General features: G+C 29.4%; 1 protein-coding gene across 1 annotated transcript; it reads left to right on the top strand.

The window, feature by feature from the left end:
* Window positions 1-10,779: 10,779 nt before the first annotated feature.
* Window positions 10,780-15,379, top strand: LOC129887747 (fasciclin-like arabinogalactan protein 17). The gene is made up of 2 exons (XM_055962959.1): window positions 10,780-12,312; window positions 15,116-15,379. The coding sequence occupies exons 1-2, from the start codon at window positions 11,061-11,063 to the stop codon at window positions 15,163-15,165; spliced, it is 1,302 nt and encodes a 433-aa protein (XP_055818934.1). The 5' UTR covers window positions 10,780-11,060; the 3' UTR covers window positions 15,166-15,379.
* The last annotated feature ends 465 nt before the right edge of the window (window positions 15,380-15,844 follow it).

The following is a 15,844-nucleotide window of genomic DNA, read 5'->3' as shown; positions in this document are numbered from 1 at the left end:
CTAAGTTTGACATGATCCATGGGTTTTTTACTCTAACTAAGTTTTACATGACCCATTAAGAGGATCCATGGGTCAATTTTCAAGATTCATTATGTGTTACTCATGTGATCGAGCATTTATGGCTTTCGAAGTTCAAAACTAGCTTATTTGTGTGAATGTGCATCTCCAAGTTATCTTTGGCATCTAAAGGTAGTATAAATTAAGCGACACATTGCTACTTCTCTCTCTTCATTTTCGTCTCGTTAAATTATCAGTTCTGATACTAATTATTGGAATAAATCAGCCTAAAAGACACTTTTAATATCACACAATATTTTATATTTTAAACAAGTCTTACATGATTTTCATCAAAAATTCTCGCATGATAAAGAATAGTATTACATCTTATATATACTTTCTCAATTTTTTCAAATTTTAATTATCAATTTGGGACTTCGTTCCAACTCTAAATTTCCAAAATATAAAAAGTTAAGGTCCAATTTGTCATTATTAGTTTGAGATGAATCATGCAGTAAAAAGATTTTACAAAAGACTTACGAGAATTGTAATGCAGTGGTAAGTACTTCTTCATCCTTAGTTAAGAAGTCTTGGATTCGAACACCAAATGAGAAAACCAAAAAAAAAAGATTTTACAAAAGGATCAAAATATAGTTAAAACATGATAATATCTGGTCTTTATTATTAGAATTTAAATTATATAAACTATAACATTTTTAGTTTAAAAAAAAAATATAACCTATAATAGTAAGTTAGCTACTATTTTTACTAGAATATTACCAACTAATGCTTATCAAGAAATTTACAGGTGAACACCTAAAGCACATGACCTGATCATGTAAATATCTTTTAAAACCATCATTGTTTTTAATTTTACTATATTTTATCATTATTATGCAATAATAATGATTGAGAAAAATGATTACTAATATTATTCAAATAGGTATATAAAACCCACCCAAAATTATTATTTTTTACCTCTAAAAGAAGCCACCGACAGAGTTCAAGGGTAGAACAGTTAATTTAATATTGTACTCTCAAAGTCTCAATTTATGTGATGGTATTTGATTGATTACGAACTAAAAGAAAATACCGTCAAATAAATTAAGACGATGAAATAACACTCGGAGGCTAAGGAGAGCAGAATAAGGTGAAGATGGATACCGCTCATCAAGAGCTTGGTTAAGTGTCCAAGACAGTATGCCTTGCTTATTAGAAGTTTAACATATTTGATTCAATGTCAGTAATTACGAATGATCCTATTAAATTTGAAGTAAAAAAGTTTCGGACATACATATTTACAGAATATTCACATGATAATGCTCACGAAAAACTAAGAAAAATATTAATTCTATTTTGTGACCCTAAACACTAAGTGAAATTTTATAAAATCTATAAATATCATTCACTAGATAATTATGAATAATCATATCAATTTGGGGCAAAAAAGTTTTGGACAGTTATATATGAATCAATCAAAAAGAAAGTACTATAAGTCCTTTTGATTTATTTATTTTGCCCTACGTATCTAACAAACCCGTGTGATTTATTGGTTCCACCAAATAAATATCCTACCTAACATTTTTATGAAACATATTGATAGCCTAGTACATATATTTTAAATTTTATAAAACATAATGACCCTCAATTAAAGTTTATTGATCAATGTGTGGATGAAAAAATTGAAAATAAAAATTAATTGAATTGTTATTGATTGGAGGGGTAGATATTCAGTAGAATTAATTGAGATATGCATAAGCTGACATAAATACTACGATTGTTATAAAAAAAATGAAATATCAATTAAAGCTTATTGATTTTCACTTAAAACAAAAAGAAAATTCCCTCAAAAACTCACTTATGTCATAGTAGATAAAAAGAACATAACCACAAAAGATGTGGTGCAGTGGATGAGACTGTTCTTTTCTTAATCAGAGGTCTAGGATTCGAGCCCTGCGTATAGAAAAAGTCTTGATAGGGAGCACTCCCCCCCTCGAAAGAGGCCCTATGTGGCGCTAATTTGGATATAGTCTCGAACACTGAATAAAAAAAAGATTAAAAAGAACATAAAAGACAAAATGCTCCTAACTCAATAATTTGGTATAATCTCTTCTTTTTTTTTCTCTTTCAATAAAGATGCATGTATTTTATTAAAGTTTCAAAAGATTGGAAAAGATTATCAAGTCTTTAATAGCTCACTATCTTTGAACTGCAAATTTCTAAATAAAAATTAATTAAAGTCCAATCTATCATGAAACTCTCATCACCATCATCATTATTGTTAGTTTGATATAAATCAATATGCAATAATTATAAAGATACTATAAAAGGATCAAAATCTTGATAAAATAGAGAAAAAATATGCTTCATTATTATATTTAGGAATAATTGCACTTTTGATCTCTCATATACTAATGAAATTTGGTTTTGATTCCTATAATATTTGATTAAATACATTTATTCTTCAATTAATTATTATGCATCACATAAATGTAGAGTGTATTTAGAACTATATTATCTTTAAATATGAAGTAACATTACAAATTTAACGTGATATATATTGATTTCCGAATAATTTAGCATTTAATAGCATGCTAAATTTGTGAAGATTCAGAGTTTGAGGGATCAGAAGTATCAAAAATCACAAGAAACAAAATTTTAATTTTTTGATATTTGAGAACTAATATTATTAAGTATTAATACTCCCTCCATTCATTTTTACTTGTCCATATTTAACTTGACACACCCTTTCAGAAACAATAAATAGAAGAATAATTTTACTATATTACTCCTATTAATTATTAGTCATTTAAATATTGAAAAAATAAATAGCATTAAATAACAAGGATAAAACAGATAAAAAATGATAAACTGTCTTTTAGTTTTTCAAACTAGACAAGAATTACTGAATATTTTAAAAAAATATAGTGAATAAGTAAAAATGGACAGAAGACATTATACTATAGGGTCACAATCTTACTTAAAAAGAATAATAGAGGGCCTTAAATCTTAATTCTAGGGCCAGCAATCATTCTCCTTATTCAATTGAAGTATCAAAACTCACCAACAATAAAATAAAATAATAATAATAATAATAATAATAAATAAATAAACACCACCGACAGAGTTAAAAAATAGAATTTTGTTGATATTTGAGAATTAAAAGTGCTAATATTCTTTCTTTTATTTTTTAAATAATGTTTAGTCAGGCTCATAGGCAAATTAAAATTTTAGATTGAACATTTAAAGTTCTTAATATTGAAATTGTTGAATATATAATAATATGGGTTTATATATATTCTTGCTTAGGGTCAAATTGTATCACGAGCAGAAAAATATTATAATTGTTATGTGTAGTATTTTAATTGTAAAATAATGTAAGTATTAGTTTAGGAAACTACAAGTCTTCTTTTTATAGAGGTGTTGTACCAAATGGATCTAAAAATCTTACTTAAAAAAATATATAGAGAGAGGGCTAACAATGTTTCTTCTCATTATACCCTTTAATTTTGTAATTTAGAGTGTATATATCATTCGTTAAAAAAATAATACAAATATATTTTTGTTAATTAACAGATAGTGCATAGTTATCTTTTTCATGAACAAGTATATACTTATTGAATTAATTTTTTTTTATTCAATTCCAAAACTTTCATGCCATTTTAAAGAGTTACTTGCTGATATTTCTTTTACCTCTTCAAATCCAATCCAACTAAAAAAAAACAATCCTCTCTTTTTTTTAGACTCGATCCAAAATCATTTTATGACCAAGTAGAAAAGGGATTATTATTATTATTATTTATTTTGGTTAGATATGAAAGGACAAAAAAATAGGTGAAGTAATTTTTTAAAGTCAAGTTATATTTTTAAAATTAAAAAAATACTCTTATAAAAAAAATTAATTCAATAAATATATGCTTGTTAACAAAAAGAATAAATTTTAGTGAGGAATATATTTAATTTAAATCACAAAATTAAGGGATATATTTATCTATTTTCCCTACCATATTAAAAGTAGTATCAAACCCAACAAGAACAAAAAAAAGATTCAAAAAGTTTGAACACCGCCGACAGAATTTAAGGGTAGTATAGTCATTTCACAATCATAGAAGAAAACAGCGGCAAAGCTGTGGCTTGTCATTCATAGTCGTGACAATGATAGCTGTCCATCGGCTGCGATATTTTTCTGTGGCTAATATTACATCTTTTACAGCTCGGCTCCAAATTATTCTTTAGTTGAGCCATTTGTTGAAGTAAATATTATGTTTCAGTTCAAGCCCCGTGTATAATAGAGTAAATTATAATGAGTTTTATAACGTGCGATTCAAATTTAGTTGATACTCTAATGTAGGCTTTGAATATTGAATAAAAAAAATAATATTTTGTTTCATATTAATTTTTTATACTATTTTTTTATATTCAAAAAATAATTTAATTTTAATTATTTTTATTTTACATGTGACATAGTTAATGATAGATTGGAGATTTGGTGATACAGGAGTTCAGGACTAAGATAGAGTACAGGAAATGTATGTTCAATGACATAATTCACGAGATATATGTGAAAGTGAAGATTGATGTACAAGTCATCTTCAATTTCAAGAGTGGAAGTTTTCAAGTATTTTTGATTATTAATTCAAGGAAATGGAGAGTAGTATGATGATATTAAACATCTTACTTGAGTGAAATGGAATAAATGAAAGCTTTTATTTTATGTCTTGTGTAATAAGAATTTATCAATAAGACATAAAAAGTAAGATTTATAATATGATTATTAGACCTATTATGTTGTATGGAACGGAAGAGAGTATATAATCAGCCTTATGATTGTCTTTTAATTTCTGTATTTCAAGCATTGGCTTTAATTTCTTTGACTTCTTACTTTGACAAATTAACTTTAATATTAAGTTTATACTTTACAGGCAATCTATAATTAGTATTTAAAGTGACAGTTGTACTGATGAAGGACAAACTGAGTGGAAAAAGAAGCTATAAATACAATTTTTGGGTAATATTTATGTCCAAATATTTCCTATTTGTCAATTTGTTCAAATTGTTAAATTAGGAAAAGCCAAAAAAAAAAACCTTCAAAAAGCATGTATGCATCCTTAATCAAGAGCGTCATCCTAAAAAACGAACCCCTTAATGTGCGAGGTGTGAATTCGAATTTAGTCAAACTCTAATATAAATAACGGATATTGAGTGAAAACAAAAAAAGAGGGGAATATTTAATTGGTTTTCAATGTGTAGACAATCTGTGGCGGATCTAAATTTTTCCACTAAGTGAGGTCAAAAAATAAAAATGTAGTGATTATTTGGTAGCTAGTTAGAATTTTGCAGGTATTAGTAATATAGTGATTATTTTTGGTTGAATCCATATATTATTTTATATAGATATTAGTTATGCAGGAATTAGTTATTCCACATCTTATTCTATATAAAATAATATATAGATTTCCTCATAACTTATAAATGTATTAGTTATGTGGGTTTCTAAATTATCAACCAAACGTCGTATTAAGTTAATAGATGAATAACATATTTTCTATCTACCTACCAAATATCGTATAAGTTATAAGAAAATTAATACTTGAATAATTTGTTTCTTACCCAGCTACCAAATGTCGTATAAGTTATAAGAAAATTAATACGTGAATAATTTGTTTCTTACCCAGCTACCAAACGACCCAGTGGTGCTTGAGATGTGATGGAACATCAAGGTGAATTTAGAACCCCCTCAACCACTAAGTTAACCTCTAATGTTATATTCAGGAGATTCAATTTTTTAAATATATATTTTTAAAAAATAAAAATGCCTTATATAAATAGTCTAATTTTTACCATTCAAGTTCGGATAAAACCCTCGCTACCCTCTAGGATCCAGCCATGTGGACAACATACCCTATCTTGTTCATGTATTTATAAATTTGTGATTTAAATTATTAGCAAACATTAAAAATTAATTCTAATCTAGATAATCTAAATTTGGTCAAATATCTAGTATAATATTAAACAGGTTAAAAATATTCTTAACATGTCAAAATTAATTAGTGAGTTAAGGTATATTAATTTTATAGGTCAAATTCATATATTGACAGCTCTATTATTAGCTTTCTTCCCTTGACACATAATGTTAATATAAAAAAACACATGACAATAATTTAAATAGAAGGAACTATTTTTAAATATTTTCTCCAAAACAGGTGATTTTTGTTGTATTTTTCATGCCTTGAGAAAAAGAAAAAAAATTATGTATTTTGTCCAATCATGTGTGTTGAAGTTGGTGGTTTTCATTAAATTCCACATTCAATGAATTCTACTCCAATATTCCTACTAAAATTCATTTACCTTTAAAAAATATGAAAAGAACAACTATTAATGTATTAGAATAATGAGAATATTGACCTGTGAGATTAAAGACGAATTTAAAATTTAAATTTTATGCGAGATTTATATTTTTAGAATTTAAAATTTATATATATTATTTATTATAATTTTTTATATATAAGTTTATGCTTTTGTTATGAAAGTATTGGCTCAGACGAAATGTAATTCGAAAGATGCATCCCCCTAAACAGGGTTCGTACAAAATTAGTATTTTGAGTTTATAAATATTAATTCTATGAAAGCGATTTTCTGAGTTTTGGATAAAACTATATTTTCTTTATTTCATATCAATTAAATTTATGAGATAATACACACTTATTTAGAAAAAAAGTTTAGGACATAAATTGAACATTACTTTTCATTTTTATTATTTTAGTAATTGTCTAACTATTCTAAAAAATAGAAATAATTCAAAATAAAATCATAAATATGAGCAATTAACTCTCTCAAACTTATCACATGGAAAATGTAAATGAAGAGCAAGGATGGTAAAAAGTTCAATCTTGAATTTTGAACAATTCACTTATTTTGAACTATGACAAAAGTCTCAAAAATTCAGTTAATATGAAATAGAAGGAGTATTAAGTAGATTTTAGAAAATATATATATATATACACACAAAATTTGAGTTAAAATTATCTAGTTCCGTAGAAACCCTGCAAAATATCCTAGCATCGTCCTTGTGGCGGAGAGGTAAGTACTAGGAACGGGATGTAAATGACCAAACTAGAGTTAACCGTACCAAAGTTTGATCATTGTATCAAACTGAGCTTTCAAACCGAATGTCGAACGTCCATCCTTGATAAATTGCTTATCATATATGTGAGTAACATTAAGGAGTGATTTAGATGTTTTGATTGAACTACGCCGATTAATTCATAAGGCATAATATATAAATATGACCCTTAACTTTGCTTCAGTTGGCAACTATGACATTTAACTTGATTAGTACACAAGTAGATACTTTAACTATCTAAAACTTGAACAAATAGACACATTTGTTCTACATGATAATTTTATGTCTTACATGGCATTTTACATGTATTGTGTCATGTAGGACACGCGTGTCTACTTGTTCGATTTTATACAAGTTTAAGTGTCTACTTATGCACACCCAAAGTTGAAGGACATAAATGTGAAATGAGGCCAAATTAAAGGATACATTTATATATTAATGTTAAGATTTGAGATTCATCCTTTAAACACAATTTCTCTAAAAATTAACATTTCAATATTGGACAAATTTTAAACATATCTTGGTAACATATATTTTCTTTCAATATGTAATAATCGAATTACTAAAACAAACTCTCAAAATTTGATATTTGATATCTACTTTCAATTATCGAAACTTAACATTAAAAATATCGAATCGAATATCGAACGCTCATCCTAATAAGTACTATTTTATTTTTAATTAAAATTTAATATTTAAACGTTGAATATAAAATCAAATTTATTATAAAGTACTATATCTCTGATCTCAAACTTTTTGATATAATTTTAAATTTAATCGATCCCAATACAAATGTCAAAAACCAAAAAAAACACAAGAAAATTGGGAAAAACACCAAGAAAGAGAGAGTTGAAAGACAACACGCAAAAAACACGAGCAAAGCTATAAAAAGGAATCGGCGTGGCTTATGTGCCGCTAAGCCACCGTTCACAGCTCATTGATAATGCCACTAAACCGTGTGGACCCCATTTACAGCCTGTTCAAACCAAATTATTAAAGAAAAAAATTAAAATTAAAATTAAAAATAAAAATAATTATAAGAAGAAAAAGAAAATTCCTAAACCCCACATTTGTTGTGAAGGGAAACAAAAACTTGACAAAACTTAACTTAGGTCCCCCAAGAAAGAAGAAGTTAGGTTTTCATTGAGTTTTCTTTGTCTATTAATGACGGTAACCATTGGATCAATTTATGCGTACCTCAATTGTATTATTAAATACTTCCTATTTTCATCAGTGTGGCTTATATTTGCACATAGTGTCCAATTAAGTTATGCACATCTCAATTATAGTATGAGTTATTGTTACTTTTTAGGTATAATACATAGATTATGCATTTTAATTTTGGTTTAGTCAACATCTATGTTCTTCAATTTTGGATGTGCATAAGTAGATATTTAAATTTGTATAAAATTGAACAAGTAGACACATATGCCCTACGTTACATAATCCACGTAGGACACCACCTATGACACAAAATTACCACATAAGACAAATGTATCTATTTGTTCAAATTTTAAATAGTTAAAGTGTCTACTTATGTACTATTAAAGTTAAAAGTCATAGTTACAAAATGAAACCAAGTTAAATGTCATATTTATGTTTATTATGTATTATGCCTACTCTTAATTTGCGGATGAAATCAAATACTTGACAAAACTCAATTTAGGTCCCCCGAAAGAAGGAGAAGTTAGTCTTTTCATTGAGTTTTCATTTGTCTATTAATGACGGTAGTGTTTGATCAGCTTATGAATATCTTAATTATATTATTGAGTACTTGAAGTTTTTCATCAATAGAGAGAACCAAAAAAAAACTTGACGAAATTCACTTTTTATTGAGTTTTATTTTTAATTAATGATGTTAACGTCCCAACAACTTACATGCACATCTTACTTATATAATAAAGTACATGCTATTTTCTACAAATTGAAGGAACCAAAAACTTAGCAAAACTTCCCCAAAAAGGAACTCAACTTTCCATTAAGTTTTTTTTTCCTATTAGTAACGACAGTGTTTGCGTATAGCGAGAGCTTAAGTACATCGGGTTGCCCTTAACGATAGTATTTGATTAGTTTACGTACATCTCAATCATAATATCAAATATTTTTTTACTTTACTCCGATCAAGGAATCAAGATCTTGGCAAAACTTAACTTAGGACCCCAAGAGAAAAGAAATCAACTTTTAGCTTCTTTTTTTTTTAAAAAAGTGTACGATTAATTTGTATACACTTTAGTTATTTCACCAAATAATCGTAACTTTTTACTAATATAAGTATTCGATAACTCTATACATTAAGGATAAGCAAAATAAGAAGAAATCAACTAGTGTTTTTTGCCTTCTCTGAAATTTGAGTATGATATTTCATGATTATTTTTACTTCATTGATCACTAAATCATATGCAAGTGAAAGTTTCTTTTGTTATTTTCATTTGCAGGAATATCTCATTAAATTATTTTATTCCACCGTTTATATGAGATATACAATAATCTTGAGATTAGCTTATATCAAATCAAATATGGTATGAAGTTAATTTCAAATTTTATATTTGAAATTATTATTCTTATCCACGTACCAAACGATCCATCTCTTTACCTCAACCCTCATGTCACTCTCCCCATTTCTTTTTCTTTTTCTTTTTTTTTTCCCTTCAAAATAGTGCTTACTTTAGTTAGTGGATACAACAAAGTTACCAATTATTAGGACAAGAATGAAAACTTAAGGTCTAATCATTGTGTCTAAATATGCTTTACAGAGTTTTTGCATACTTTAAGCTAATATGTGCTTCATAAAGGATAGAACATTATGTTTTAATTTGAACAAAAAAATGTCAAAAGAACCTTCATATTTATGAATTGATATACTCTAAGAAGCACACATGAACAATACATCATAAGAGTTTTTTTAAAAAAGAAAATGCTAATTGCATCTTGTTTACCTCACATAAATTTAGTGCCTCCATTAATTATCAAGGAAAAAGTAAAATCTAGGGCCACTTGTCAAACTTAAAGCTTAATAATTAACTAAACTTCATTGTCCACATGTCACTTTTCTTTGGGTTAGAACTTTAGCCCAAAGTTTCCTTAATTCCAAATACTTTTAACTAAACTTCATTTTCCACATGTCACTAGTTTTCTTTGGGTAAGAACTTTAACCCAAAGTTTGCCCAATTTCAAATGGCAAGAAAAAAAGAAGGAAAGAGAAGTTTGTGTTTAGTAAGTTTTCACTTGAAGCCAAAGTCTCTCCCTTCACCCTCAAAAGTTTGGGGTCGAAACAGAATCATAATTTAAAATTTATTATTTTAAGATGATAAGAAGGATAATTTCATAATTTAAAATTATTTTAAATTAACAATTTATATATTTAATAAAATTTCTTCACAAATATTTAATTTGAATTGTCGTAAACTCGTAAGTTATCCTCTAGCTCAATCTCTAATAATAAATACTTCTTTCGTCTTAACTCGTAGATTGATTTCAAGCTTTAAAAACTAAATCATAAAGAATGTTTCCCATAAAAATGGAATTTTAGATCACAAATTCATATTAATCGATCCTCAAAACGGATACATAATTTAAGTTAAAAAAAAAGAAAAGAAAAGGGTACAAAGAGTGATGAACGAACACTAACAACAAAATATTTAGGAAAGTAACCCTTGACCCTCCATTACCTCTATACTTTATTTTTCCACCAAACAATGACAACTATAGAGGCCACCCCCTACCCCTTACCTCCACACCCATCCCTTTTTCTCTTTGCCCCCTCTTTACTACCAATGCCAAACTACCCACAAACTCACTCCATCATCCCTCACACACAACACAAATTGTGTTAAGACACCAACAATCACTAAAAAGAAGAATCAAGAAACCAAGAGCAAATTTCAAGAAAACTGAAAAAAAAAAATCAAGTCTTTTTTCTTCTTCTTCTTCTTCAAGTGCCATGGATTTACAGATCTATGGTTTCTTGTTCACTTTGTTTCTCACATTCACCATTAATGGTGCTACATTACAAGAAAAAACTCAAATGCCAGCACCTCAGATAAACTCAAACTCAGTTCTTGTAGCCCTTTTAGATTCTCACTACACTGAGCTCTCCGAGCTGGTTGAGAAAGCTCTCCTCCTTCAAACGCTCGAGGAAGCTGTAACGAAGCACAATATCACCATCTTCGCACCTAGAAACGAGGCTCTCGAGCGTGATTTAGATCCCGAGTTCAAGCGGTTCTTGCTCGAGCCCGGAAATATCAAATCCCTTCAGAATCTCCTCCTTTTCCACATGGTACCCACTCGCATTGAGTCGAGAGGTTATAGGCACCGAAATCATACTACTCTTTGTCCGGGAGAGGCTGAACGTCTCTCCGTGAACATGGCGAAGATTATTCACCCAGATGATATAATCAAACCAGACGGAATCATCCATGGAATCGAAAAGGTTTTAATACCCAAATCAGTACAACAATCCTTCAACAACCGAAGAAATCTCCGGTCGATTTCAGCCGTGCTCCCACAAGGAGCACCAGAAATCGACCCGAGAACAAACCGATTGAAGAAAAAAGCAAACCCAGTACCCGCCGGTGCTCCACCGGTGCTACCAATTTACTCTGCAATGGCACCAGGTCCATCACTAGCTCCGGCACCAGCTCCCGGACCCGGTGGACACCACCACCACTTCGACGGCGAAACTCAGGTGAAGGATTTCATCCAAACCCTCCTACATTACGGCGGATACAACGAATTAGCAGACATTTTAGTAAACCTTACATCTTTAGCTACTGAAATGGGGAAATTAGTTTCAGAAGGATATGTATTAACAGTTTTAGCTCCAAATGATGAAGCAATGGCGAAATTAACAACCGATCAGCTATCGGAACCCGGTGCACCGGAACAGATAATGTATTATCACTTGGTGCCTGAGTATCAGACGGAAGAAAGTATGTATAATTCCGTAAGAAGATTCGGAAAAGTGAAGTATGATACATTAAGATTGCCCCATAAAGTTGTTGCTGAAGAAGCTGATGGATCAGTGAAATTCGGGTTTGGTGAAGGATCGGCGTATTTGATTGACCCGGATATTTATACCGACGGGAGGATTTCCGTTCAGGGGATTGACGGAGTTCTTTTTCCGGTGGAGGAAATTAAGGTGGCTCCAAAATCTGCTCCGGTTACTGCTAAAGTTGTTGCTAAACCAAGAAGAGGTAACTAATTTTTTTTATATATCTAATTATTGTAAAATTTCATTTTAAATCTATTTTTGACCTTAATTGTTGGAATTTATGTGTTTTATCTCTAATTATGCTACAAATAACAATAGGTGTGGTCTGAAGAGTATGATGTGTACACCGTTTTACCCTTATTCTTACCTTGTGAAAATAAGGTTTTTATTACTGATAGACTCTAGGCTCAACTAAAACATACTCAGTGTATAACCTAGAGTGAGGTCGGTATTTAGTTTTACCCTTATCCTTATCTTGTGAAAACAAGGTTTTTGTCACCGATGGCGGTCTGAAGAGGATAGTGTGTACACAACTTCACCCTTATTCTTACATTGTGAAAACAATGTTTCTGTTACCGATAGACCCTCAGCTCAACTAAAACATATTATCAAAAAAAGAGAGGATATATTTAGTGTGATTTAGGATTTGGAGAGAGTAGTGTCTACGTAGTCTCGTGTGAAGATAAAGAAACTGTTTTCGATAGACTGTCAGTTCTAAGTAAAGCGTATTATCAAAAAGACAAGTGTGTAAAGATAATACAGTAGCTAAGATGTATTGGATTGAGGGTGTTTTTGGGTTTGAGTGTGTTGATGATTTATTAGATTCTTGAAATGGGTGAAAATAGGGGATTAACTTAAAGGGGTTCTTTATTTTCCTTTTAATTCTTTAATTATGAAAGTAATTTTGTTGATTGAACTTTTGTGTATTTTGGAGTGTGTTAATGGACTTGTAATTCTTGAAAATCAGTGAAAATAAGGTTTAATTGTGTTTTTGAAGGTATGTTTGATGTTAAAAATTGGTTCTTTTCTTGCAAGTTAATGTTATTTAGCTCAAAAAATGTTAAAAATTGGTTCTTTTCTTGACAATTGAATGTGATGTATAGTACAAAATTTGGTGGTGGTTATAATGGAATTATGGCTTTTTGTGATTCCAGTTGTTGCCAACTTTTTTTGTGGTGGAATTCTTGGACTTAACATCTAAGCTACATATTTTTATTATTTTTTTTCCTAAAAAAATAAATCTAAGCCATGTGTATCAAACTTTTGGAGATTGCACAAATTGACAATTCATCTTTTCCCACATAAATAAATTTCCTCAAATTATTTCCAAATTGTTGAAATACGGTAGATAAAGTTATTCGATATTTATTGTCCTGAAGGAGGTAGCAAAACCCCTGTAAAAATTAGTCGAGATACGTAAACTTGTTCGGATACCACAAAGTGGTAGACTTGTATGTTTTCTTGCTTGATTTGCTAGGTTTTTTTTTTTAATTATATAAATTAGGCAAGTGTGTGAGTTAAGAGATCATTGTCATCACTTTCACTAATTAGTTAGTTTTTGTTTAATTTCTTTTATTATAACCCATAAATTGTTAGGTATTAATCTGCTTGCACGTTTTTATAGAAAGTGACAAAATTGTTTCAAGTAATTAGTAGTTGAGAAATTTTGTCGGTGAGCCATATATAATAAGATAAAAAAGAATTTGTTCTTTGCTTTGATGTATAGACTATTCTAAAACCATTTGATGGAGTTAGTTGTTCTTTTTAGTAGTTGAATTATTAAAAGAGGAAAAGAGTTGGCTTGGTCATACCTAACCATAAAGCATCATAATAAAGGGTTAACCACCAAACATGAGACATCTATCCCTTTATCTTTAATCAGAAATTTCGAGCGAGTTTGAGTGTTGAGAATGATTTTGCCATTATGAGGGAGTAGTTTTACCTCAAGTTAGACTTTCCGACAAAGATGTAAGGATTTTTTACTTAAGTTAGGTTTTGAGTCTTGCAGTGCGAATGAAGCTTGGTATTTAACTAGAGAAGAATAGAGGGGTGAACCATTATCCTCAAGTTTTGAAGGCCTCCCTTAGTCCAAAAGGTTGCCTCAGATGGATTTTTCGGTCATAGAACAAAAAAGTTATTTAGTTCAAGACCTAGTGAATGATGGACTTGTCATCCTATCTTAAACACTACACTTTTGTTTTCACTAGAGTTTAAATTTATTACGTGCATCTAATATGCACATCATGTGTTGTGCTCTTACCACTAAATCAAGACCCGAGCGTGATTTAAGTCAATTGTTTTGGTGTCTTGTGTGTTTTGATCTTTTATGTTGAAATTCCATGGCATTACAGCTGTGACACAAGCTATATGCTCTGATTTTCTCCAATTGTATGTCGAGTCCTTTAAAGACCAACCAGCCTAGCCTATTTGTTGACAAATTCTTTGCCCCCACTTGCTCTCTAATAGTATTTCACTTCAATTATCAGTTTGTCCTGATTTGTCAATTTCATTTTGCCCTTATGAGTTGGCAACAAAGGTAGTCAAGTGACACCTTTTCGTCTCGTAAAATGACACTGACATTGATAGATAGGTCAATTTCTTTTTTATGTATATATACCATATATGTTGAATTTTTAAGGGGTTTCAATCCTAACTGATCTACCATCTTCGTGGACGACGACGACGCTATGTTATCCAAATTCCCAGCATCAATTGATTCCATCGTAGATTTTGAATGCAACCTTTCGTAGCCATGTGGGAGGAGGGTTTTTTACACTGTATAAACTAGATTAAAATTATCTTCTATTTATATATAATAAATATTAAATCTCCTTGACTTTTTCATATTTTTAATCTTCTTAGTGAAAATTCTGGCTCCACCACTAAATCTAGTTACCACACAATCTAACGAAAGCGAAATTGTCTCCCCTCCTACATCACCTTTGACTTCTTCGCGTGTTCACTTTTTTATATCTTTGCTAAATTATTTGTGTTTGAATTTGCAGGGAAGTTGATGGAAGTAGCATGTAGTATGATGGGGTCATTTTGTCATTAAAACTCAAGATCAAGAATTGAATTATGAAGATGGTAATTCAGTTAGGATTTGGGAGAAGAGGAAAAAAATAAAAAAGCTACAAAATTTTCTGAATAAATGGCAATTTTTTTTTTCTAGGAGAGCCTTGTAAAATTTAGGGAAGGAGAAAACAAAATGCTTGAAATGAAGTGAAAAAAATAGAAAATGTCCATCTCCCAAGGGAGTGAAAGGGAAATTTTTCTCCTTTTTTTTTTTTTTTTTTTTGGTTTTTGTTATAAATACTGTAATTACTACATATCAATTTTTTATATGTATTTAAGGTTTGTTGGTACCAACACTTTGTATGCAGAAATATACAGAGTCTTTTTTGTCCTTTTATATATTCACGGGTGTTTTGTCTTATTATTATTATTATTTATTTATTTATTTACTATTATTTTTACCATTGTGATGTGATACTTTAACTTGTGATGCAACCTTTTTGCAATTTTCTTTTATTATTTTATTTGATGTGATGTAATTTGTATTTTAGTGTTATGGAATTGAAACATATTTTGTCCTTTTAAAAAAGTTTATTAGACAGTTGTGTTGATGAAAAATAATAGATTGTATAATATAAATGTATTTTTTGCTATTTCGAGTTCTTGTAGGGAAAAATTGATACAAAGATAGTGAAGTTTTTATGATATTCTATCTTTTA

This window comes from Solanum dulcamara, chromosome 4 (genome assembly GCF_947179165.1).
Source record: "Solanum dulcamara chromosome 4, daSolDulc1.2, whole genome shotgun sequence".
NCBI lineage: Eukaryota > Viridiplantae > Streptophyta > Magnoliopsida > Solanales > Solanaceae > Solanum > Solanum dulcamara.
The sequence above is the reverse complement of the archived record's forward strand: the minus strand, read 5'-3'. Positions and strand labels throughout refer to the sequence as shown.

What these genes read in the sequence shown, in the direction of transcription:
- LOC129887747 (XM_055962959.1), top strand. Translation starts at nt 11,061, where the DNA reads ATGGATTTACAGATCTATGGTTTCTTGTTCACTTTGTTTCTCACATTC. An exon ending in TGTTGCTAAACCAAGAAGAG is followed by an intron (nt 12,313 to 15,115) that starts GTAACTAATTTT and finishes TTGAATTTGCAG; the next exon opens with GGAAGTTGATGGAAGTAGCA.